This window comes from Elephas maximus, chromosome 24, assembly GCF_024166365.1.
Source record: "Elephas maximus indicus isolate mEleMax1 chromosome 24, mEleMax1 primary haplotype, whole genome shotgun sequence".
Lineage (NCBI taxonomy): Eukaryota > Metazoa > Chordata > Mammalia > Proboscidea > Elephantidae > Elephas > Elephas maximus.
Window position 1 is genome coordinate 44082679 of NC_064842.1, and position 26694 is coordinate 44109372.

At 44.7% G+C, this 26694-nt stretch overlaps 2 protein-coding genes across 5 annotated transcripts in view; one reads left to right on the forward strand and one right to left on the reverse strand.

Annotated features, from left to right (window-relative positions):
- The window catches only part of KIAA1614 (KIAA1614 ortholog), a 55294-nt gene extending 51605 nt beyond the window's left edge, over positions 1-3689 (forward strand). For 3 of the 4 annotated variants that reach the window (XM_049867979.1, XM_049867978.1, XM_049867977.1), the window contains one exon: positions 707-3689. In XM_049867979.1, the coding sequence (XP_049723936.1) occupies positions 707-1155 (449 nt within the window). In that variant the 3' untranslated portion in view covers positions 1156-3689. The remainder of the gene's footprint in view (positions 1-706) is intronic. The other variant, XM_049867983.1, reaches the window with a different exon arrangement.
- A 3365-nt stretch (positions 3690-7054) lies between these two features.
- STX6 (syntaxin 6) overlaps positions 7055-26694 on the reverse strand; it is a 56464-nt gene continuing 36824 nt past the window's right edge. The window contains exons 5-8 of the mRNA XM_049867984.1: positions 23546-23671; positions 22204-22310; positions 17988-18082; positions 7055-13369 (exon numbers count right to left, since the gene is read on the reverse strand). Of these exons, the coding sequence (XP_049723941.1) occupies positions 13293-13369; positions 17988-18082; positions 22204-22310; positions 23546-23671 (405 nt within the window). The 3' untranslated portion in view covers positions 7055-13292. The remainder of the gene's footprint in view (positions 13370-17987; positions 18083-22203; positions 22311-23545; positions 23672-26694) is intronic.

The following is a 26694-nucleotide window of genomic DNA, read 5'->3' on the forward strand; positions in this document are numbered from 1 at the left end:
ACACACATACCAAAACCCATTCTGTGGAGTGGATTCTGACACATCGTGACCCCAAGTGTTACTGAGTAGAGCTGCTCCACAGGGTTTTCATGACTATAATCATTATGGAAGCAGATCTCCAGGCCTCTCTTCCACAGAGTGGATGAGTGAGTTTGAACCGACAACCTTTTGGTTAGTAGTCCAGTACATAAACCCCTTGCCGTTGAGTTGATTCTGACTCATAGTGACCCTATAGGACAAAGTAAAACTGCCCCATAGGGTTTCCAAGGAGTTCCTGGTGGATTCGAACTGCCGACCTTTTGGACAGCAGCTGTAGCTCTTAACCACTATACCACCAGGGTTTCCATACAAAGCAAGGGTAGGTTTTGTTCGGGAAATGTTGATTTCAGGTGTGTGTGTGAGTGTCTCCTGAGTTATAAAGTCTTCCTACTGCCCTGGCTCTGGAGGAAGGCAGAAGAAAATGCCTTCTGGGCCAAGGCTGGAGAGGCTGCTTCAGGCTCCCCCATGGTGCCTGCGCTCCACCTGGCTCCACCAGGCTGACCTCCTCAGTCTTGGTCTGGGGCTCTCCAGTGTGGACTGAAGAAACCTTCCCCAGCTTGGGGGTGGGGCCGAGGAGGGGACAGCATGGAGCAAGTGCTGAATAACAGCTGGTCTGGGTGTGTCTGACCTCTGAGGAGAAGAGGCATCCTCGTGCCTGTGATCTTAGGTCACCAAGAAAAGGCCCATGACCCACCAACAGAGTGCAGTAACGTGACTGGATTTCCCGGTTCTCCAAACTGGCCTCTGGGCGCTCCCTTCCCACAGGGCAGCGGGATTCCTGCGCAGGTATTTGTTGGCAGGAGCTGTGGTTGGTTCCCCAACCCTTCATTCACCCACTCATTCCTTTATGCTTATTTATGTGCCTTTGCTGGAGTGCCCTTCCCCCAGGCCACCCTGACCCCCTGGTGGCTCTCACAAATCTTAGAGGGAGCTGCTCTGGGAAGCATGCCAGACTTAGGCCCTGCCCCTTTGCCCCCACAGAATCTTGTACCACTGGCTCTTTATTGTGGCTCTTTTCATGTAGAATTGCTTGCTTATCCTCTACCAAACTTACTTGGCCACAATGGGACTTCCCTAACCCTTCTGCCCAGGCTATTTTCCACCACCAATCTCTAGGCTGCTTCTGGAGCTTTTCAAAAGGCTCTATGAAGTTTCCCTTGTTCCCACAGAGCCAAAGCACCTGCTTAGAAATGGCAACAGCCTTCCTTGGCAAGCAGAGCTGCCCAGCTTTCTCAGGCTGTGGGTTTAGCCAGGTCAGAGTGCTGGACTGGGAGGAAGGGCCACTGGGATTGGCTCTGAGAATCTGCCCATGGGAGCCAGGGCTTAACAGCTGTCCTGCCAGTCCTGGAGGGTATCCAGGCTTTCCTGTGGTTGCTGGCCTGCCTGCCAGCCTGCCTTTGTCTTGTCCTTCTGTAAACCGGACTCACTCTCCTACTCATACAAACTGCCGTCAGGGGTCTGGCCAGGTGCCGGGTGCTAGGTAAAAGCCCAGCCTGCCCTTGGGATGCCCACATCCCCAGGGTGGAGACAACTCTGAAAAAAAATGACAAACCAGTGGGCCAAGGGCTATGAGGGAAGCCTGGAGGAAAGAGGCCCCGCTCTGCCTGGTGAGAGAAAGGCTTTCCAGAAGAGCTAGCAGCCTTTTCTGAGTTTATACACGAAGGGGCTTAACTCACTCACTCTTCGCACATTTCCATCCAGATAAACAACAAAAGCTACAAAACATTTTCTATAAGGTGGGCCTGCCTGAGCTCCTTACATCTACAACAGGCTTATAAAGTTTAAAACATGGTCAAGTCTAAGGCAATTGGTATCCATGGTTTTATCTTCTGCACTTCTAGGAGTTATTCTACCACCAACTTGTATAGCTTTTTTGATCCTTCAGCCCCGCTCCTCAGCTTTACCAGTTCTCAGATTGGAGAGATGGCTTACTGAAACATCTGCCTGCCACCACTGACATCATTTACCTGTAAGGGAAGCCTCATAATGGTCCAGTCTGACCTGGGTTCCAGTTCTAACTACCACTTTAAGAAAAAAACCAAACTCATTGCTGTCAAGTTGATTCCGACTCAGCAACCCTATAGGAGAGAGTAGAACTGCCCCATAGAGTTTCCAAGGAGCACCTGGTAGACTCGAACTGCCGACCTTTTCGTTAGCAGCAGTAGCACTTAACCACTACACCACCAGTGTTTCTAGCTGTTATTGTTGGGTGCCGTCGAGTTGATTCTGACTCACAGTGACCCTACAGGACAGAGCAGAACTGACTCATCAGGTTTCCTAAGCTGTAATCTTTATGGGAGCAGATCACCGGGTCTTTTCTCCCTCTGAGCAACTGATGGATTCGAATTGCCAACCTTCTGGTTAACAGCAGAGTGCTAAAGCATTTGGACACTGGGCCTCCTTTTACTAGCTGTATCCTTGGGCAAATTCCTTAATTGCCCCATGCCTCAGGTTTCATGTGTAAAATAGGCCTCAACAGCATTTCTTTCATTGAGTTGTGAGAATTATGTGAAAACAATGTTTGCTCCCCACTGTGTCCCTACTGCTTTGGTCAAAGACCTGCCCAGCAATTCAGAAATTCTCATCAAATATTGGCTACAAGTATTAGCTACAAGGTTGTGTATCACTATGATGTGATCAATTCCACAATGAGATTTGATATAATGTGATCATCTCCATGATGGGATCTGCTGTGAGTAGCCAATCAGTTGAAAGGAAGTTTCTCTGAGCATGTGGCCTGCATCGAGTTAAGTGGACATTCTGGCTAGCCTTGGCTCGTGGGCTTTTGCTCTCTCTGGATCCTGTAGCTGGCTCCTGCTCATCTGACATCCGGTTCTTGGGACTTGAGCTAGCAGCTTCCCTGCAGTGCTTGCCGATCTTGGGATTCCTCGATCTTTGCAGCCTGTGAGCAACAGCTCTATTCTCTGACCTGCTGATCTTGGGTTCACCAGCCCCTGAGGCTACATGAGTCAGGAGAAGCCTCTATCCTGACCCACGGACTTGGGACTTCCAGCCTCTACAACTGTGTGAGCCATTTTCTTGAAATAAATCTCTATATATATTTACAGGCTTTATTGGTTTTGCTTCTGTAGAGAACCTAGCCTACAACAGCTACTATTTAGATGACAAAATTTGGGATGTTTGCTCCCAGAAGAGTTGCTGACCCCTTCCCAAAGACCAGCCAATCTTAATGTGAACTTTTGTGCATAGAGACAGAAAGCATAATGGTGTGTGTAGGGAGATGGGCAAGAGAAAGGGGGTAGGGAGGGATTGAGACAGGGAATACCAATTCAAAGTCAAAGAGGCTGGATTTGGGAGTATACATCCAAGGTGGCTTTTGGAGACCATCAGTCTGTCTCTGACTAGTGTATTTGTGATGATGTTTGTGTTCAGGCTTTGCCTGCACCTGCACCAAACAAACTGCTACTTCACTCTCTATCAGCACTTTGGGAGGAAGGATCCCTTTAAAGCCAGACAGTTGACACTGTGGAGGTGCCAAGAACGTGCCTTACTGATTTAAAAACTGTCTCTGGGACAATGAACCATTTTGACAGCATGGGAGGGTTTACCTGTGAATCTCATTTTTGCCTCAGGTCTTGCCTTTCAACATCTTTTTTAAAATAATTTTATTTATTTTGTTGAGAATATACACAGCAAAACTCGTGCCTATTCAACAGTTTCTACATGTACCATTCAGTGACACTGATTACATTCTTTGAGTTGTGTAACCATTCTGACCCTCCTTTTCTGAGTTGTTCCTCCAACATTAATATAAATTCCCTGCCCCCTAAGGCTGAGGAATTTTTTTAGATATTTTATTGTGTTTTCAATGAAAGTTTACAAAGCAAATTAGGCTCCCATTTGACAATTCTACACAACTTGTTTAATGACCTTTCATTTTTCACGTGTCAACATTCTCTTTACTTACATTCTGGTTGTTCCATTTCCAGTACTCTAGTTTCCCTGCTCCCTTATCTTCTCATCTTTGTTTTAGAGTAAATGTTGACCTTTTGGTCTCATATAGATGTTTTTTAATGGACTACCATACTCATGGGTAATATCCTTTATTTTGTGTGCCAATGTGTTATTTTGCTAAAAGATGACCTCGGAATAAATAGTTTTGGTTCAGGGTTTAAAGGGGATTTTAGGGCAATAGTCTCAGGGAGTCATCTAGTCTCAACTGGCTCAGTACATCTAGACTTTTTAAGAATTTGAGTTCTGACCCACATTTTTTTCCTGTGTTATCAGGGTTCACCTTCTGTGGCCCTGATCAGAATGGTTGGTAATGGTAGCTGGGCACCATCTAGTTTTTCTAGTCTCAGCGTAGATGATGCCATGGCTCATGTAGGCTATTAGCCCTGTAGACTAGTTTCTTCTCTGGCACTTTGGTTTCCTTCTCTCTGTTTTGCTCCTGATGAGTAGAGACCAATAATGTATCTTAGATGGCTGCTCACAAGCCTTTAAGACCCCAGATGCTACTCACTATAAGGCAGAACATGAACTTTGTGAACTGTATTATGCCAATTGATTGAGTTGTCCCATGAGACTAAGGTCCTAAGTCTTTAAACCCAGAAAACTCATCTCACAAGGTATTTGGTTATGTCTGAGAAGAATCTATAACTTTGTCATCTATAAATATATATGCATGCACACACATATTTATATGTACAGGTACATATAGACACACTGGGTTAACTATGCACACATATGTACATACCTGTACTTACTATGCTCCCATATGCCTATACACCTACATATGTGACCATACACTCGTATTTTGGTTCTTGGTGTTGTTGCCAAATTATAAATGTCATATTCTTTAGGACAAACATCCTTTTCACTTTTGCACTTCTTAGTGGCATCGTTTACTTTGGTCAAGCTGTGTTTATTACACATGTGCCTTTTAACATTTTCAACAAGAGTTTTATGTAAGAATTACAGCCAGTGGGGACCTCTTGAATGACAGCAAAATGCTCTTTTCCTGCCCAGCAAAGCCACGAGTAGAATCAAAGACGCTGAGCAACTCATGGAACAAGAGCCCTATAGCTTTGTAGACGCAAAACCGTTCCCTTTGTCCCAGACACATAGCTCACAGGTACCCTTTGGGGTAGGGGGAGGTGATAGGCTTTTATCCAGGAACGAAATGGTCCATTTCTTCCTCCTAAACCCTTTCTTCCTTAAATATTAAGCATAACTCAAACACTCATTCTTCTAGCAATGCTGGTGAGTACATATATTTAGCTTTATGCCTTCTAGCTATTAAAACTGCTTGGCAGTAATCAAGCTGAGGATTCAGGGAGCACTGATATGCCAGTTTCTGTGCGAGGCACTGTGAGCACAATAAGTAGCTTTGCCACTTCCTAGCCATGTAACCTTGAGAAAGTTACTTCTCTGTGTCTCAGTTTCCTCTTCTGCAAATTTCAGATGCTAGATGAGGAAATTTCCTAACTTCAGTCATTTTAAATAGTAGATGAGTTAATACAGATAAAGCATTTAGAGGGTCCCTGGCACATAAACCAAACCAAACCCATTGCCATCGAGTTTATTCCAGCTCATAGAGACCCTATAGGACAGAGTAGAACTGATCCATAGGGTTTCCTAGGCTGTAATCTTTATGGAAGCAGACTGCCACATCTTTCTCCGGTAGGGTAACTGGTGGGTTTGAACCGCTGACCTTTCAGTTAGCAGCCAGATGCTTAACCACTCCACCACCAGGCACAAAGAAGGTGCTCAATTCATATTAGCAAGGATGATGGTGGCAGATGAAATGATTAAGATTCCCACCCTTAAGGGGCTTGTGTAGCCTCAGCCCACATAGAATTTAGGGCAGGCTCTTTCAACCATGAATTCAGTCAGCCAATATTCTTGTTTGCCTGCTGTGGGGTAAAGATTTTAGCTTTACCCAAAGTATTTGGTCTTTGCCCTGGCTTCCTGATAAATAACCTCTAAACCCTTGGGATTTCCCCAGTGATTGAAGTGTCTCTGATGAGGCAGCCAGCCCCCACCTGAGGGTTTATGCTAATGACTGATTCTCAGGTGGCGGATGGCCAGGCCAGAAAGACAGTTCTGAGTGATATCAGCTGATCTCAGGGGAGGGGCGCTTAATTCAATCAACCATGCCTATGAAATGAGACCCCAATAAAGGCTCTGGATACTGAAGCTCCATGGGCTTCCTGGATGGTGAAAGACATCAATGCAGAGGAGAGGGTAGCATGTCCTTTGGAACATGGAAACTCCAAGCTGAGAACCCTCCCAGACCTTGTCCTCTGTGTCTCTTCATTTGTGTCCTTTTTGCTCTAATAAAACTGTCATCTTTTAAGTACAGTGCTTTCCTGAATTCTGAGACACTTTTGCGAACTCGACTTGCAAACCCAAGCCAGGGGATCAGAAGCGAGGGGCACCTGGGGACTCAAGCTTATGGCTTGTATCCCACCTGGGGACCCAAGCTTATAGAGGGAACCCTCAAATTTGTAGCCAGCAGGTCGAAAGTGAGGGTGTCATGGGGGCCCCCAAGCTTGTGGCTGACGTCGGAGGACACGGGCAGACTTCTCGTCAGTCTGGAGGACTGTGCCCTTTTAATCTGGGAGGTCTGCCTTAGCTCTGGGGGCTGGGGTTAGAGGAAGAAGTGCTGCATCTGCAGGTGGGGACAGAACTGACTTCCTCGTTTGTGGGATGGGTTTGACCACTTACACCAGCACTTTAGTACAAGAGAAACAGTCTCTCTGCTCTCGCAGATCCCTTGTCCCAACCGAAACTCTGGGCTGGCTAATATTTTGAATATATAATACGGTGATTTGGGAAGAGTTCATATAACTTGCTTGGCCAGAGAAAGCACAATTTATAATTCAGATCTTCCAGCAGCCACAAACTTTTCCCACCTTAGGTATATGCATGTTTATTCGTGTGTGTGTGTGTCTGTGTCTGTAAGGAGGGAGCTGTGTTTAGGCATGAAAAGAACTAAAAACAATAACAACAAACCAGAACAACCTCAGGACAAAGCTCATGGTCTCTCCAGTTCTCTTTAATACTGAACAGTATTCCTTACACAGTTGTAACATGATTTCAAGAGAAGTAAGAAATGTTACTAATATACTTCAGGGAGTAAAAATATCACCTTTTAGGATGGCTGGCTGAGATTTTTTTCTTAAAACGAGTATTAGAAAAATGTTTTCAGATTTGTAGTGTCATCAAATTCTGTTTCATGTCAGGGTGACAATCAAACCCAATCTTTTTGCAGGCATGGCTGACTGTAGCCTCAACTCCACTCCAACAGTGGTTCGCAAACCTGAGCTTGAGTGTCAGAGCCATCTGGAGAGCTTGTGAAAACTGACAACTGGGCCCACTCCCAGGGGGCTGATCTGCAGGTCTGGGATGGGGCCTGAGACTTGCATTTCTAACAAGTCCCCCGGCTGCTGGGGCTGCTGGTCCCAGTCCACACTTGGAGACCCACTGTGTTGAGCTACCAAAGATCCACCTGTCGGCAGAGGGCTGTAAACTTCTGGCCCCAGGGCTGGAGCCCTCTCTCATTCTGTCAGGGGGAGGAAGGACCATCTGTGAACCAGCCAGGAATCTGCAAAATTCTCATTCTTTTTCTCTTATCTTCAGTTTGTAACTGCTAGTCATTTAAAAATAAAACTATGTAGGGTCATTATCCTTGGGGGAGAAAATACACTGGTTTATTCCTGTTGAGTTTTGCCTTGTATTACACATTTCACTTTAGAGTTACACTAATTTCCAATTATAAATGAGCCAGTGAAAGCATATTTTCACCTATAAAAATGGGCTCCATATCACATACAGCTTGGTTTCTTTGGCCCTTGCCACTGCTCGCCCTGGGCTTTCTCTGAAGTCCATCTCCCCAGAGTTGGGCCGGGCCAGTATGGAACCTAAAAAGCAGTTCCAAAAACTTATTAGAGGGGCACCGACAGCACTGGGTTTTTTTGTGGCTGTCTTCTCCTCACCCACACAGTTGACAGGGTACCAGAGACTATTTTCCTGAGGAGTAAGACACGTGCCTCTCCCAGAACAGGCCTCGATGGCAGGATCGCACTTGCTGTTCAGTAATAGGGTCTGAACTAAAATCTACTTTCTGCAGAGCATAAAGGAGCAACCCTGAACTTGGCATCACCCCAGCACTGCCCATAAGCCCAGCTGGAGCAGAGTGCTGGGCTGCCGCCAAGGCCAGGCAGGGACAGGACCTGACAGCTTTGGTCAGCCAACGACCAAGGTAGGGGCCTTATTTCTAACATCCCCCTGAATAACCAAGAAGCTTCCATGTTTGATAACTCATAATCTTTAAAAAATGATAAAATACACTTTCTCACAAGGGCCTGGCTGCAGTTTGGAAACCGGGCCATGAAACGTTTGTGCTAAGACTAAGCAGTTAGGCAGGTGACTTGAAGAATCACTGAACGCAGTTACTATCCACAGATACCCGGAAGGCGTTTCTGGGCAAAGGTCGCGTCAGAAGGAAAACAGCACCAACAGGTTAGCTCACGTCAGAGGGAAACCAAGTTCTTTTTCTCTCTTCCCTCCCCTGACCCAAGAATCTGTATTAGTAGAAAGACTATAGTGTAACAAAGAGCTCCCAAATATATACATTGCAGCAACCTGTCCAAGGCACCACTAAAACTTTCAGAACTTCAGTATTTGCCCAAAAGGCAAAAAAAAAAAAAAAAAAAATCCAATTGCCTGGGGTGAGCATGACAATATCAGCCATCTTAACTGATGTCACTGAGGTCAGCTTTAAATACCTTAAGCTTGTCCCAGAGAGCGTGTGGGATTCTCAGTGGCCAGGTTCAGAATGCAATGTGTCCAATGACTCCCATGGAAGCTGGAGTGAGCTGCCACTGTCTCAGGCCTCAAACAAGAGCACTGAACAAGTCCCTTTGGTCTACCATCTAAGGGGGATAACTACAAAAGTCAGCTCTTTTGGAGCCATATCCTTGCCCCGAGGTTACCCAGCACCAGGCTTCAGTCATGCTGGTTCACAGCAGTGCTGTTTAACAAGACTCTTGTCGTGCCACTCAAAGCTCTCTTGGTTTTCTGGGTCCAACCCTAGAGAGAGCACAGTTACACATCAAGTAAACACAGGTGAGAACAGTATCCATGTTTACATACAACAGGCCTCGCAAGAATAACCTGTTGCCACTGAGTGGCTTCCAAATCATAGCAACCCTACAGGACAGAACAGAACTGCCCCATAGGGTTTCCAAGACTGTAATGTTTACGGAAGCAGACTGCCACATCTTTCTCCCACAGAGAGGCTGCCAGGTTCTAACCGCTGACCTGTTGGTTAACAGCTGAACGCTTAACCACTACACCACCAGGGCTTCTTTATGAGAACACCAAAACAAAAAAAACGAAGCCATCTGCCGTCAAGTCGATTCCAACTCATAGCAACCCTACAGGGCAGAGTAGAACTGCTCCACAGGGTTTCCAAAGAGTAGCTGGTGAATTCGGACTGCTGACCTTTTGGTTAGCAGTCAAGTTCTTAACCACTGCGCCACCAGGGCTCCTTTATGAGGATAAGACCTCAGTTATTTTAAGCATATGTTTCAGACTGGGAGCTGGTGAGGACAGCTGGATATTAAGAAAGACTGTCTCCTCTCACCTGGGAAAAGCCAGGGTGCGCCTCTGGCTGCCTCGCTCACGAGGCCTTTCAGTGGGGCGTTGTCTTCAGCACCTGACCACGGTCTGGGATGGCGCAGAGTAACTGCCATCTGGGTATCTGGGGACCCTTTGTTTCACCTGCTCACTCTTTGTGATGGTCAAAGAACATTCTTCTTTATGACTATTCTTAAAAAACTGGGGAAAGAAAGAAATGCCAGAGAGAGGAAGACAAAGAGGGAGAACTAGAGGTAGTGTATTCCATATTTTTGAATTTAAGTCTTCCAGACACTCCAAATTTCATTTACAAAATTCATCCTGTGGCGCAAGGTGAAGCCAAATAATACAAAGTCTACAGAGTTGAAAAGCAACGCACTACTTATCATTCAATTTTCAGATCTTCCAGTGCTATACATTCTCTAAAAAGGTAGCTGGGAATAGGTATCCCTCTGGCCTCACTTTATAACCAGGAAAATTACCAAAAGAAAAAATCTTGGCTCCACCATCTTCCCTTATCCCTTACAGAAGGTAAAATACTTAACAGAGACAGATTTCTGTTGGAGTTAGACTAGATTTCTTTTCACAGCCCTTAATCTCACGAGGTGAGAATGAATAGAAGTTGCCAAGTTGTTGGCTACCAGACCCATCAGTCTGTTTAACTCTGGCTAAACGCAGAGAGCGGGCAAGTTGCCAAGTTTCTCCCCCTTTGGCTCTGGCATGAATTCTGAAATTGTGGAAGATACATGTAACACACACACATTGCAACTTCCAATTGCCATGTAGTACAGGCCACAGCACTGTGATTTTTCACAGCCCACACAAACACAAGACCAAAAATTAGGACTAAAAGCAAAAGGTATTTTGGTTTTCCAGTTGGATTCACACTCTGGCAAACTCTCTCAATGGTTCATTCTTCATCCTACCCCCAAATCAGTTGATAAGTAAAATGTTCTTCCAGTAAACATACATCAAGCTCTTTCTCTGTTATCCATCACATTCTGCCAGTTCTTTAAGAATGCTGAAGATGGGACTAGGTGCAGAAAGCTGCAGAAAAAGAAAAAACCCAACTGCTATGAGGATGTATGGGGGTGTCACCGCTGCCTACTTCATCTCCTCACTCTATGACACAGGGCAGAGGAGAAAGCAGAAGAGACCACTGGGGGTCTCTCCGAAGCTCAGTAACATGAGGATCATTAATGAGGAAATATACGTTCTGGCCTCTTCTCTGACTATCACAGTTTGGAGTCTGAGCGGGAGGCCTTCAAATTCCCACTGGCTCTGCAGTGACTGCCCAGTCAAGGTACAACAGGCTCAGACCCAGGTCAGGTCAGCTTGGCCAAAGGTTCCCCTGAGGAAAGGCTGACTCTGATGAATAAATTCAGCTCCTTAGAGGCAGGAGAGAGCAGTGACCCCACACAGAGAACACCATGCAGTGCCTGCACTTTAAGTAAACTTTCTCTCCACATAGTTCCCTATTTGACTGCAACCTGAGTCTGGTCTCCAATAGCCAGTTTAGCAAACGCCTGCAATCAACAAGGTCAGTATGTCAACTCTAAATCTATCCAGGAATTTAATAATCAAGCCTTCAGGGTCACAAAACTTGGTCCCTGACCTAATGGAAACATCTTACTCATTAATGACCAGGTGTGTTCCAAGCAGGCCGTAGTGACACACGTGCTATTTTGCCTGGCACAGTAAAGCTGGTAACAGCAGGACAAAAGCAGGGCTTTTAATTGGAGCAATCGGGTAATTCTTGAAGAAGCCAGTTGTACAGTTCGGTAATGTGGGGAGTATAGATCACAGTCCTGAAATAAGGTCCACATTTGTTTTTAACAAAAGACTTCTCTATTTTAATGTAAACCTAAGGGCCGTCCCTGTTTTAAGCTTACGGAAGACAATCTGAGTAAGTCTTAGAGCTGTATAAAACATAATCTAGTGCCCTATATCTCTGAAGCCCTTTGTAATAATTTTTTTTTTTTAGATAACTTCTTAGTTATCAAACGGAGTTGAATATAAACATGGATGCTAGCCACCCCCCCTTTTTTATAAATTTGCTTTTCGCTTTCATCCACAAGATTTCCTTACCTACCATGATCCTAAACAGTAGCAAAGATCCTTCTTCAAAAACTGTTACAAATATTAAAAAGTGCAATTCATAAGTTAGCTAGGCAAGCGTATCGTTGGAAATCATAAAAAAAGAAAACAACACACAGAAAATACAAACAAAGCAGGAAAAAAGTGAAAGTGTGCTGAGGAATGCACCCAAAAGATGAAGAAAGGAGAAGGCAAGAAAAACCCTCTCCGGATGGAGCTGCTCTTTCCAAGTGCAAAGGAGGACGGTGAGAAGACAGCCTCGCAGCCTCTGCAGTCAAGCTCTGGCTCGGGGTTCAGCTGCTACTAGCTGATTCATGGGGAGAGTTATAAAAACATCCCGTGCACACGAGTACATCTGAGACATTTAAAAAAATAATCAGAAGCTTGAAGGTTAGTGTCTCAGCAGTTTTAACGATTTAAAGTCAATTAAAGCCTCTGCCAGTTAAATTTGGATTGGCTGTTATTTGAATGGGTGATAAAATTGAGTTGTTATCTTAGGGAAAAAGAGAACCAAGTTCACCTACCCATCTTCACCATTACTCACAGGGAAAGAAAAGTCAGGGCCAGAGCTAGCCTTGTGTCATGACAGTTTCTGAGTAAATGTAATAAATGTACTAACCGCTCCCGTCTCCTCACTGCCCCCCAATGTAGAGGCCACAGAAATAAAATGACTGTCAGTCATGACAATTCAGTGTCCTAATTCATTCAAGTGTGCTGCCAAGTGGCTCGGCAACCATATATTTAAGGGTCATCCTCAAAATTCAAGTTGCACCTCTGGGAGGAAGTCCCAGACAGCCAGGTGAAATCGGCAAGGCTCTGGCTCTGATCTCTAGCTGTGCAAATTCAGGGTCACGTTGCTCTTTCTTCCCATTTATTAAAGCCACAGGTTGTTAGCACCCCAAAAGCCCAGTGCTTTTCACTATTCTCCATCAGTTATTTCTCTCACACACACTCACAGAAAGTGTCTGGAGAAGCAATTCCATCCCAGTGCTTATCCCTGAAAAATGATCACTCATTTTCTGTCACAACTGCTCTGAGCCTTCTGCCCCGTTAAGAATCAGCTCTCAGGGACTAAGAAATGCTACAGTGATGGGAAATGAGACACCCGGAACCCCACATTCACGACAGGATTCTCTTTGACAGGATGGAGGTGCGCTGTCTGAGCGGTGGGGAGGGTCTGAGCAGAGGAAGAGCTGCCAGAGTTGGGTGAAGTGAGCGACAGCAAAACATGAGCCGATCTGCTGATTTTTCAGGATCACTCAGATCCCTCCACAGGTACAACGAGTCCAGGGTGGCAAAGCAGCGGCCAGTTGTCCTTGGAGCAGGACAGGCAGCGCAGGGCTTCTGTCGTGGAGCCAGCGCCGGGAGTGTGCGGTCCTCCGTGTCCTCTTCCCGCGGCCGAGTGGAGGAGCTCTCAATTGTGGGTCACGGAGAAGCGGCGGTGCAGTGGTGCGTGCTCAGGACAGGAATGTGAGTAGACAGCTGCGCATGTGCTCACGTCTCCTGACGCCCTCAGTTCATGTGCAGGAGAAATTCGCACCTGGGCCCCATCACAGCACAAAGAAGAGGACTAGCACGACCAGCAGGACTGCAAAGAGGATGGCTATTGCACACCACTGGCGCCGATCTGGAGGGCAGGACAGGAGGGTTAGTGCACTCAGGGAGAGAGGGGGAGAATGAACCCAAGGACCCTGCATCCCCCAAGACACACTTACGTGGAATTTAAGGCAACATCTCTGAAGCAGGAAAGGGACAGAGCGTGCAAATGATGGGGATAGAGAGGATCTTGAGCCTGTGCGGATGCCTGACACTCTAGTGTTGCCCTGCCCCTGGCCTGCACTTAATGTGCGTTCACGGCTTGGCCAGCCCCCCGAACATCTGCCCCATAATAAGTACATGCTTTGTGTCTCAAGTCTTTAATTAAAATCTTAGCTTTGTGGTGGTGGTTACCGTATTCCTGGAAAAGGTGTTGGCACTGCCATTACAGATCAAAGCCCATCTGCTTACTCTCCTACCCAGGGTCAGGTCTTTTAATTCAACAATAATCACTTTCTTTTCTGAATGACAACTACGGAAGGATGGAAAAGAGATGAAAGGCACTGCTGGTCGCTTTGGGAAATGAACAGCTGAAAAAGCAAGCATGATTAATTTCACACCACACCTAGTCAAGAGAGAAGTAAGAGTACTTAACCAGTAACTGTGTCAAGGTCATTCGTACAGCTTATCTGTGAATGAAAGGGGATGGTCTTTTCTGAAACGTCTGGCTCTACCAACAGCTTAGAAGAGGCACAGGAAACAAAGTGCTTAGAGTCCGTTCAAATGGCTGAGAGCGGGAGGCCCTGTAGAACAGAAGGGCCCAGACAGGCCCCAGGTGGAATCCCAGCTCCAGCACCAATTCCTGACCGTGGGCCTCTAGCTCTACAGCAGCTGCCTCACAGGGCTGTTGTGAGAATCGAATATAGTGACACGTACTGTATGGTGCCCAGGCTTGGGGCTCTGGGGACACTTCTTTAATGTAGGGAGGTGTAGAAAGAACATCTGTCTTCCCACAGATGAGTCCTGGTGCTTCCCACAGAGGGTCAGACTGATACGAGAGAATCTCAGCAGTCTGTGAAAATGCAGTTCAACCACTAGGAGTAAGAGTCCCATACAAACAGAAATACAAACACATACTGATTCATCAAGAGTTTCCCTGAAAGCCACAAGGACTGGACTGGACTATACGACACAAAACAATACTGGAGAGGAGTGAGCTTCTTGGCTCAAGCAGACCCATGAGACTACGTGGGCAGCTCCTGTCTGGAGGGGAGATGAGAGGGCAGAGGGGGACAGGAGGTGGCTGAATGGGCACAGGAAATACAGGGCAGAGAGAAGGAGTGTGCTGTCTTATCAGGGGGAGACCAACTAGGAGTGCACAGCAAGGTGTGTTTAAGATTCTGTATGAGAGGCTGACTTGATTTGTAAACTTTCACTTAAAGCACAATTAAAAAAATTTATCTGAAAGCCTGAAGATTTTAGGACAACATAGTTGCTGAGAATTACATTTAAAAAAGTCTGAGTCTGGGAAAGTATATCTTAAAAATTTCCACGAAGCAATGCTAATTGGATTAGCACATACTTAAAATGATTTTAAATGTCATGGATCTCAAAGTCTTAAAACTGGCCAAGAGGACTGACCCTAAATCACAGTAAATAAAATGAGTATCTTCTCAATGGTGGTCACCTTGCTTAACCTCAGACATGGGAGAAACTTACTCAGTAACAGTGTGACCAGGGCAAAGACCCCAAGTCTGTCCGTTCACAATGGCTGTTCCAAAGAGCAGGGGGAGGCAGAGTTGGCCTACTAATCGGTTAACCATCACTTTAATGGCCAAATAAACTAGTAGGTAGCATTCAGTTTCATCCACTTAAAAATGTTTACAATCATTTAAAACTATCTCATTAATTAGTTGATGCTCTTCCAGGACAAATGCAGGTAAGCTAATTGTCCCCCCCCCACACGCTTTTGCCATTCTGAGGGCCCCACTTCCAATACTGACCCAGCTTGCCATTAGCCTCTACCCACCCCTGCCTGTTCCTCCCACCTCCACTCACTCACTTTTTCTTCTATAACTGCATTAGACAGGTGTTTTCATCCAGGAGAAACATGCTTCACACAAGCCAGCACAAACCAAGAATGTTCTTTTAAGGCTATTTTCCTTTGAAGTGGGAAGTTGCTTCTAGAAGCATGAACCAGATAGCCTCAGGGATCTGTTGCTCTAGCAAACTTCTCCCCTGTTCCTTGCAGTTTAATGCCAAGGAGTGGGTACTACCCATAAGAGCTTTTACCGCCTCACGTGGAAAGTTTTAACAAGCTTATAAGCTCGGGATCTGCCCCAAAAAGTCAGAAGGAAGCAAATGCGAGTCTAATGGTATCTTCCTCCTAGTGTATTTTTCTGTCCTAGAGAAAAGATGAGCAGAGGAATTTTAGAAAGTAAGGGGACAAAGTCTCAGTATCTACTCAAAAGAAAATGCCTTTTCTGGGCAGGAGAGTGAACGGAGATTACTTTCTCTCTTGGGTCATTCAAAAAAGTAAGTCTGGAGTCCTGGCTGATCTCTCCCCACGAGGCAGACAGCCACGGGGAGAGAAGGTGTTGTCTTCAAGAACTGTGGCTCATGCAGGCTCTGTTACTGTTTCATCAAACATCAGTGGATCGTGATACACTTTCTTTCTGTGCAGGTTTAGCTAAGAAGCAGTAAACTTGCCCCGAAGTTACAGAGAAAAACAGAGGCAAACACAAATTGCCTGGCTGTCAAATTGAAACAGACACCACGGAGCAGGAGGCTTGTCAGCAGTTTATCCTCCAGTAGGAGGCAAAGATTAAAATGAAAACCACAGGCAAATTTTTAAAAGTGAAGGGACTTTCAGGCTAAATGCTGTTTCCTGGCTCTTTTTCTTATACAAATACAACCAAAGTTCTTACTTTGGTCCCCAAACTTTCCTCCTGGGAGAAAGCAGAATAAAGCGTAAGCCAGCCCCCGTGCTATTTATACACACTGAACCGCTTATCACAATGCAAGCACTTTTCTAAATTATTCATACCCAGTACACACGGAAACAAAGACACAGTGCATCTTTGTTCGTTTGCTCTTCCCCAAACAAAATCGGTGCTGAAGTAGCTACTTGACTTTGTGGCTAGTGCGTGCACTAGTGAGAGCCCTGGTATTCAAACTGGTTATATAATACTCCATTTAAACACTTTTTTTTTTTTTTTTTTAAGCAGGGGCTAGGGGTTGAAAAGGACAGAACAGAGGGAATCAGAAAGAAGACCTTGCAAACCACTCTGCACGTGTGAAAGATGAACTAAGCTGATGTCTGCTTCACACATTCACACAGCTTCAGGCAATGAAGAGCCTGCTAGAAGCATACAGATATTTGCCCACGGAAAGGGAGAAGGAAATAAGTCCAGCCTTGAACTTCCCTTTACTTTGGATATAACATGCCCTTTGCCCCTTAAAGCTATCTGCTGCCTCTTACTACTTTTTAAACAAACATTTACTAAGTACTAATACATTGGTGGGAACCCTGGTGGCGTAGTAGTTAAGAGCTAAGGCTGCTTACAAAAAAGCTGGCAGTTTGATCCGCCAGGCAGGTGCTCCTTGCAAACCCTATGGGGGCAGTTCTGCTATGTCCTGTAGGGTCTCTATGAGTCAGAATTGACTCAGAGGCGAGAGGTTTTAACATATTGGTAGACATTGTTACACATGTTTACATTAATTATTTTGTTTAATCCTCATAATGACCTTGAGAGGTAGCATCACCCAATTTTTATAGATGAGAAACTGTGCCCCCAGGGGACTGTTATATAACATGTCTACAAGTTAAACAGCTGAAAAACAAATGTGCATCGTATTTAAATTGTGCCTAAAAAGGCTAACAGATTAGAGCCTGTAACAAGTATCTGACCAGGGAAACCAAGAGAAGGAGGTGGCAAGAGACGGGGGAAGTCCTAATTGGGCAGGTAGGATAGGTGGTGCTATGAGGAACACTCAGATTACCTCAAAAAGCATCTCAGCTCCTCCCTCCACCACCTCAGCCACCAAATACAGAAAAGAGATACTGAATTTTCTTTGACTTTTAAATATATTATTTCTCATGTAGTAGTTAGAGAAGGTGGGCCTAAAAATGTAAAGAATCTCGGGAACACATCTTCCTACAGAGCAACTAACTGGAAAAGCATGACGGCTTCATTGCCATCAGGGAGCAAATTTGTTGGAATACTTCATGCTGGATTTAAATATAACAATTTAAATTTGAACTGCAAGACCATCTTATTTTGAAATAGTAGAGGTTCTTCTTTCAATAAAATAAAGTCAGTTCAGGAATAACAATACTTGGCTTCTTGATTACTGTTTTGAATGCCCTATTTTGGCAAGGAAATAGGAAAAATAATAAAAAAAGATTTTGTAACTGCACAAAAAGTTGCTCCACCAGAGAAAACAGCAATCACCAGCCCCCATCACCCTGTGCAGGCAGGGAGCAATCTTGTCAAGGTGAGCACCCTTCTTTGCCAAGACCTTTTCCCAGTGAAGGCTACAAGGAGAAGGTCAAGTCTATACAAACTAACCTTCCAATCCCTACTCTAATGCATCACAAAGAATGTTCCACAGGAAAGAGATGTGAATAGGCACACAAGGGACAGAACCCCTACAGACAGTGTTTCCAGAATTAAGTAAGTTTCTCAGGCTTAAAACAGCATACATACCACTGGTCATGTGAGACACTTTTGCAAGTTTCTTCATCACATTGTCCAGCCGAGACTGAGTGGTCTCCAACTCGTGGGAGAAATCATCCAGCATGCTAGAGAGAGAAGGAGGCACATGAGGCAGTGGGTAGACACAAAGCCTCAGCAATGCATTGGCTATGGAATGAACTCAGGATCTAGACCTCAGTTTTAGCAAACATAAAACAGGCGATATTGGGATTCAGGCCCCCACCCCCTTGCACAGCGTCCTTGGGGCCAGATATGTTTTTAATTTCAGAATTGGGGGGATTTAAAAAAGTAATGTTATATATACTATGTATTATCTAAACCCCCAGCGAGGCCTGGAGTGGCCCCCATAATAAAACACATTAATACTTTTGCAGAGAAAACTACGAGGAATCCGAGTTGCAGTCACTTTTTTCTGTAACATGAGCTTGCTGGAAACTTAAAATAAACTTTGGATTTTCATAGCTTTCTAGACTTCAGAACTGCAGACAAGGAGGCACGGACCTGACTACACAATAATAAGAATTTCGCCGCAGGGCAGTGCTGTAGAAAGTTAGTTCTCTGAAGTCAGACAACCAGGCTTTGCCACTGGCTTACCTTGCTACCTTGACAGGCACCTACAACTCTTTGGGACTGACTCCTCATCTATAAAATGGAGGCAATCTTCTCAACCCTCAGGGGTTCTTGAGAGGACCACACAGGGTCCTCACAGGGACCACAAAAGCACTTTACATAAATTAAGAAATGTGCTTTAATCAAATACTATTCTCCTTTAAAGCCCAGCATGCTTTATCATAGAGCTTAAGAAGCTGGGACTATAACCTCTGATGGCTGTGCTCCTCTCTGGTCTTCACTCACAGAGAAGCTAGTGTCTTCCCACTAAGATAACTGGCCGCGGTATGCTTACGCTATTGGTTGTCCAAGGTGCAGCTGGGAAAGAACACACCAAAACACTCTAATTCTAGCAGTGTTTATTTCACAAATTATTAAACATTTCAGACTTTTCAACTTTTGATCAATATATGGCTATTCAGAGAAAAGAACATAGCATGCCAGAGGTTTTAATAAAAAGGCTTTATTACCCACCCAGTGGCTCTGTGGGATCTGCTCCCGTAAAGACTACACCCAAGAGAACCCTACAGGGCTGTTCTACTCTGTCACATGGGGTTGCTATGAGTTGAAATCGACTCGATGGCGCACAACAACTCTGACAGCATCAATAGCCACTAGAAACTATTGGTCTTGGTTTTGTGCCCACACAGGGCATTTGACAGCCCTGCAGGACCTGGGGCAACCAATTACTCTCCATTAAGTCAACAGAGTAAAAGTAAACTCCATGTTGACAACAACTAAACAAACAAATTCTCTGTTCCTTACCTGAAGGTTCAAATTAAAACACGTTTAGCTCTTCCGAGCTCCTCATAGCCTCCTGGCCCTGAAGCTGGCAGACCTATCCAGACAGGGTCAATAACGGAAACCAAGAGCTACCTTTGAGTGATGGGTATGAGTTTTCTTACTGAAGAGAAAACAGGCAAGTCATTCAAACTCCAGCCCCAGGACCCCACTAACCAAGTTTCTAGTTCAGATCTATCTATCCGGGCACTGTACAGTAAAGCTATAGTGCAAGTCACAAATGTCATTTTACATTTTCTAGTACCACCTTCAAAAATGAAGAAAAGAAATAGGTGAAATTAACTTTAATAATCTATTAATATATAAAAAGTATTATCATTTCAACATTAGTATAAAAATTATTAATAAGCTATCAGACATTATTTTTTCATACTAAGTCTTTGAAATCCAGCATCCATTATACACTTAGAGCACCTCTCAGCTCAGACAAGCCACATTTCACATACTCAACAGGCACATGTGGCTACCAGTGGCTATTGTCCTGGACGGCGCAGGTCTAAGTACAAGACCCATGTCTTTAATTTCTATTAAAGTTATACACATACACAGTTTAATGCGATAAACAGTCCCACAAGGCTTTTTACAACAAACCAGTCACTTCCCGCTCCCTAAGGCCACCGATTCCACTCCTCACACTATTCTGGTGCTTTCTCCGTTTTTTAAAGTAGCATGCTTATACTGCAGTGTCCTGGTCTTCTACCTTTAGGCTTTACCTACTGACTCACCACTATGAAAGATTAGAATTTAGCTCTCTCCCCACTTCATTCCTGTCTCCATCCCTCTACCTCCCTTCCCCTTCCTTCCAATGTAACTGTGTCACAATTTGATTAGACCTTAATATTCACTGGTTTCATTATGACTGAAGCGATGCTCCTCACAGCCGAGGGGGTTTTGTGGTAAAAATCACATGGTCACTTGGCTTTTCCCAGTGGCTGAGGAGTCAGCTTTCTCAGGTCAGTAACCATATCTATCTGCTTTTCGGGTTCTCAGACGTTATGGCTGTTGTTTCCTATTCCATCCCTAGGTCCCCACAGGTTTTATGCCTTTAAAAAAAAACAACCCCTTTACTACTGTTCTAGTGGGCTTGAGAGAGGGAGTGGACATAAAGGGGTGTGTTCAATTCACCATCTTTAACTGGCAGTCTCTAAGGCTCTTTCTATTACCTACCACCCACCCACAGAGTAGCTCAGACAATTAGCCCCTTCCCATCCCCAAACTGGGGTTTTAGGTGAAGAATCCATTTTAGATAGAAATCAAACCTACGTGCCTACATTCTTGCAATAGCTTCCTACCTGGTCTCCTTGCCTCCTGTCCTGCTCTAAGTCTAAATAATCTAGCACATAATCTAACTCACAGATAGCCAGGTCTTTCACAAACGTAAACGTGAACATGTCATTACACCTTCACTGGGTTCCCATCACCATTAGAATAAAAAGTCCAAACTCCTTAAATGGCTCACAGACCCCTCCCTGATCTGTTGTCTGCCTCCCTGTCGGGACTTTTGCAACTTCCCCTTTCAATCCCCACGTTCTAGGCATGTTAGCCTTTCCTGTTCTGTGCACCTTTCTCACCTCTACCTCTTCACATTTGCTCTTTCTTCCTACTGGCACCATCCCCTTGCCACCTCCTCCCATCTCCCTGCTGCCACACCAGCACTCACCCCACCTGGCTATCTTATCTTCTACTCATCCTTCCGGTTCTGTTACCCCTCTCTTTCTCAGAGATCTTGGGCTAAGTTAGGGCTCTCAACACACACTTTCCCCATCACAGTGGTCCTCCAATTCACTGTCTTCACTTAGTTAATGACTTGCATTTATTTATGGAATGTCCACTTTACTCAGTAAAAACCTCTCTGAATGGCTAAGAGAGTGTCTACTCTGTTTGCTCCTATATCCCCAGGGCTTCCTGGATGCCTGGTACAGAACAGATGTCCAGTAAGTATTTATATGAATGAATGTGTACCACAGAACACAAGATTAAGATAGGAGAGCTTCTGACAGAACCCAGTGAGCTGACTTGTTATTTTTTTCAGAGAATAGTTTGTAAAATTGTGTGGCAGCATTTAAGGATGTTGCTGTTGGGGTCATGAGTGCAAAAGAGATTGTTCTAAGGGAAAATAAACCCAAGTTATGTTTTCTTGTGTGCGAGGCTTCTATCATTTTTTGAGAAAGAAAATTTTTATTAATTGGAATTAAATTTATAAGTTTATTCATAAAGTTAAAATTTAAGATGGTGAGTAAAAAGTTTTGTTCAGTACAGCAGGAAAGTCATGGGATGACGAAGTCAGCTCCTGTCTTAACCTCTCCAGGACAAACATCTCCAGACATTACCCAGCCTTGTCTGCGTCACATTCCCGTTCATAACTGTACTGCAAGCATCTGCCCAGGCGAACATTTGTATCTCTTTTTCTGGATGTGCTGAAAAACAGTAACTTTACCTAAACCCTACTGTAAATTTTATCTGATAGTTTTGCTTCTTTTGAGTAGGCTAGTCTATAAAAACTGAATAAAGGTACCATTCAAACCCACCTGCCGCTCCTCGGGAGAAAGACGTGGCAGTCTGCTTCTGTAAAGATTTCTGCCTTGGGAACCCTATGGGGCAGTTCTACTCTATCCTATAGGGTCGCTGTGAGTCAAAATCCACTTAATGGCAATGGGTTTGGTTTGGGTTTTTTGATGTATAAGTACAATAACTTCTGGTTTTATTAACCACGTAATTGCCAGTTTTTTTTCCAGGTCTCACAGAATGGCTTTTCCCCTCAGTTTCACTCCCATGAGAGAAGCCTCTCAGTACTCACACGGCCTGTTCCTCTAGCTCCCCTCCAATGCGCTGGGACATGTTCCTCAGCACCCCGATGCTGCCAGAGACCAGCTCCAACTGCTCATCCTGCTGTTCCACAATCAACTGGTGCCAGAGAAATGGGAAATAAGCAATTAAAATCCATCTCACCTGGTTCCAAGCCCAGCACTCTAGCAGCTGCTAGCTTCTTTGCCAATTTGGGACAATTCGCATTCAGAAGCAAAGCCCAGAAATAAAAGGACCAGACCGTCGCCTCCAAGAACACACTGCTCAAAAGGCTGGATTGTCAAGCTACTGATATCTCCCACTGATCCAACTTGTGAACAGTCAGCGGGGCTTGAAACCACCAAGGGAGACAGACTCTGGTTGGCAGAAGTCCAATTAGAAAGCAGACAATGGCCAACAGCACGTGTGCAGATGACCACTGAGACATGGGGGTGTTTCGGGAGAGGACGCTGTCACCAAGATCAAGGTCTCAATCCACAAGTCTGCCCAGCTTAAATACAAGTCTCTGGATGTAGGAAAATCACGCACACAGAATTCTTTCCTCCTTCCTCCAGGACAAACCAGAGGAGGACTTGGGGCAGTAAGTTACCTCAAGGCCAACTACTGACTGACAAACATTTATTTTTAATTGTCCTGCATCCTCTTTACATTTTGTTTTTTAAGTTTGACAGGTTAATATCGTTTAACATAGACAACTGGCTAAGCAAACATGCTAATGGAAAAAGAATACATAACTTACACATACACATAAAAAACAGTACTTAAGAACCGATACTATAAAAGAGTAAAAAAAAAAGAGTAGGTCACCCTTAAACTGCCAGATACATTATTATTTGCTTCCTTTTATTAATATAACTACTCATCATAAGCAGTAACAGACATTAGCAACCTCACTCTCTCTACCCCTTAGCCTCCACCAAAGCAATTGTTTTTATATATAACGATACCAACAAATAATTTTCAATGAAAAAACAAGGACTCAGTTTTTCTGAGTGCATCTTTGTTGAAACAAACAAAAAACTGAGTATGCAAGTGGAGGTTGGGAAGAGTTTTCTTTTTAAATCAATGGCCTTGTGTGCCATTTTTGGAAGTCCGGTCTTCTTTTCCTAAGAGACCTAATCAAGCTTGGTTCTCCTGAAACAGTAGTTGGTACTGTAAAGGTTTTAAAACCCTTTATGTATGCAATCATTACATATTTAGACACAGCCTGCCTGAGGACGAGCTCTGGTCCAATGTGCTTGTCACTAAACAACAGAACTCCGTGGCTGAAAGGGAACCAAGAGAGGTATCGATCCTGCCTCCCCTTCCCTGTCCTCAGCTGGCTCCGAGGGTACCTGTTGCTGTGCCTGCTGCTCCTCGATGAAGTGGGAGTTGGCTAACTGCAGCTCTCGATCGAGGCGCCCATATTTATCCGTTGTTCCAGTGTTCCAGCTCTGGCCACCGCTTTCTCCTAGCAGTGCCTGTGTGAGCAGGGGCAACCGGAGTCAGGAGTGACAAATAGTTACTGTATCTGAACAAGTGATGCATCACACAGCAGTATAAAGAGCTCTGATATTTCTCATTCTCTATTTTTCCCCTGGGCCAGGCTTTTATGTAGCAGAGTAGTTTGGTGCCCGTGTGGTATATATAACTTAAGGAATGCCAGGAAGGGCCCTCCCTGTAGCCAAGTTCTCCCAACAGGCCTTGAAAATGGGCTTTGTCCCATCCAAATGCAAATAAATGCAAACACCAATTTGTGTACTGCTTTATAATTTAAAAGCACATGGTCTCTTGAAAGATCAGTTCTTCTAGCACCCTTCAAGTTCACCAGAGACCCAAAGGTTCTAGTCAAACTGACTCCAAGATCTGGAGGCCTTTCAACTATGACCCAGGGAATTTTGCTCTTTTGGGGGAGGGAGTTTAGAGGGGAGACCACCTAAGATGGCAAGAGGGTAGGTCACAGCCACTTACGTAGAAGGTGCCAGAACTGCCCAAGTCTGCAGAATTTAACCAATGAATAAAACCCAATGACCTTAAGTTGAACTAAAAGCCTAGAGGGCTTCCTAGATGGGAACCAGGGGTTGCTTCACCAGGCAAGTATGACAATGCGAGCCCCGACCCTGACGACCAGGCGAGTGCTGGCCCTGACTGCAGAGTTCTCCACCAGGTACTCCAGCTGCCAAGTATGAACTGAAGGAGGATTGTAGCCAGAAATGGATACGTTTGGATACGTCTTTCTCACAGGAAGAGGCCAGCCAGGAATGCTGACAGCTCAGTTCAGGCAGTTGATTCTGAGATCCCCACAAGCCGTTCTGACTAGTCACAGTAATTGCTCATGCCAGCCCTGCAGCACAAAGGACCAGAAGAAGCTGGCGACAAACAATGGATTCTTTTTCCTTGTAGAGTTGTTGCATTTTTTTTTTACCAGCTACTTTTTTTTTATCCGTAATGCACACTCTTTTTTTCCCCAGTAATAATTTATTGTTGTTGCTGAAAATGTACACAGCAAAACATACACCAATTCAACAATTTCTACATGTACAATTCAGTGACGTTTATTACATTCTTCAAGTTGTACAACCATTCTCACCCTCCTTTCCCGAATTATCTTCCCACCATTAACATAAACTCACTGTCCCCTATGGTTCCTATCTAACCCTCTGAGTAGCTGTTGTCAGTTTGACCCTATATAGATAGTTCTTTAAAAGAGTGCAATGCTCAAGACAGGCATTCTTTACTAATTAAGCTAAAATATTACTTGATTTAAAGACTTCAGGAGATATTTTTAGTTTATGGTTTAAAGATTATCTCAGGGCAATAGTTTCGGGGCCATCCAGCTTCCACGGCTCCAAAAGTCTCTTTCCAGATTTTTTTTTATCTCGGGACAGTCAAAAGTCTGACTGACTACTAACAACCCCCAAGCCCCCCTTCCCTCCCTCAATACCAACACCAACCTCCTTGACTATCAGAGGCGAATCCAGTCACGTGGCCAAAGGTCAGGGGCTAAGATCCAGGAAGCCCAGGATGCAAAGCGCTACACTCTGAGGCAGTTATGAGAAGGGCCAGGAATGCTGAGAGCTTCCAATGGGCGGGGGCTTTAGTCCAGTCAAGAAGCTGGGTGATGACTGACTCTGGTGGAAAGCAAACCCAAGGCTTTTTGTGGGTGCCTTTGCCCATAGCTGGTCTTAGGGCTGTCAAGGTTTAAATGTTCCTGCTCATTCTGATCCAACTCTATGTAGAACATCATGGCCCAGTGACAAGTGTTTCAGGATCAGAAAAGGGTTAAGAGCATCATTAGGCTGTGGTCAGAAAACTGGGGCCCACGAGGGCCCTGTGTGCTCCACAGTCAAGGCTCTTTCTTCTAGGTTATCCACAGCCTGCACTAAGGTGGGATATATGTTACAATGTCAAGGGTCAACTATGCCATACTGTGGATTGGCTTACACTTCAGCAAGTATGACCCCCAGCAGTATGTTTTAATGGGGGAGAAGAGGGAGGCCCTGAGTACCTGTGGCGGTGCCAGAGTGGGAGGCCCTGCCTAGGTGTGGAGCAGCACAGTGCCTGGTGGCCGGTGTCAATCAGGCAAAAGGCAGTGAGGGGCCTCTGCCCACCTGAGTATCTGGAGAATGCTGGCCCTGCTAGGCCTTGAAACTCTGACTATGACATTCATTCATGGCCTCAAATAAAATTCTAAGCCATACTTGAAAAGGCAATATATAAATACCCATCTTATTTACATTAGTTTGGCTATACTATCTAGAGAATAAAAAATTCAAATTAACAATAATAGAGGAGGATATGTTACCTACCTCACTGTCACAACTACTTCAGGTACTGTATCACCCAACTTCCTCTAAGCTGAAGTGGAAACGAAAAGGGAACTCCAAAACTAGCCAGCTTGTGGCTTTTCGCTAGCTTCTTTCAAGAGTTACAGCCCAGTGGAAGGGCTAGCTAATGGCTTTTCCTAGCTGTACTGTTCAAAAAAAGAGCAAGGGAGGTAGATAGGAAGAAAAAAGAACAATGACTTGAAAAATAAAATGCAGGGAAGGGAAACAGGAAAATTACGTTAGGCGATTTTTATAGAGCCCTCCCCATCTTCAAGCTTTTGGAACACTTGTCAAATTTGAGTGGGTTACCCAACACCCGGGTATAAAATAAGGATTTATATTATAAACTACCAAGTCCTAGTTAGTACAAATGGGGAGCTCATTTCTCAAGTTAAAAGCTACTAAATAGACTCATGGTAACTTTCTAGAGTCTGAACAGAATGAGGTCAAGATAAGTCATTTAAAGCAAATAATATCATTTAAAATGAAATTTTTGTGATGGTTCCTACCCCTGCACAAAACGGATAATCAAAAAATTTATAAAATACAATTCTGTCACAAAATCATCTAACAGTTTAGCAGCAGGCAGAAACACTCTTCCCAACCAAAAGAATCTAAACTAAATCTACAGCAAATCCAAGTCTAGGTGACTATGGTATATATTTTTAAAAGGACTG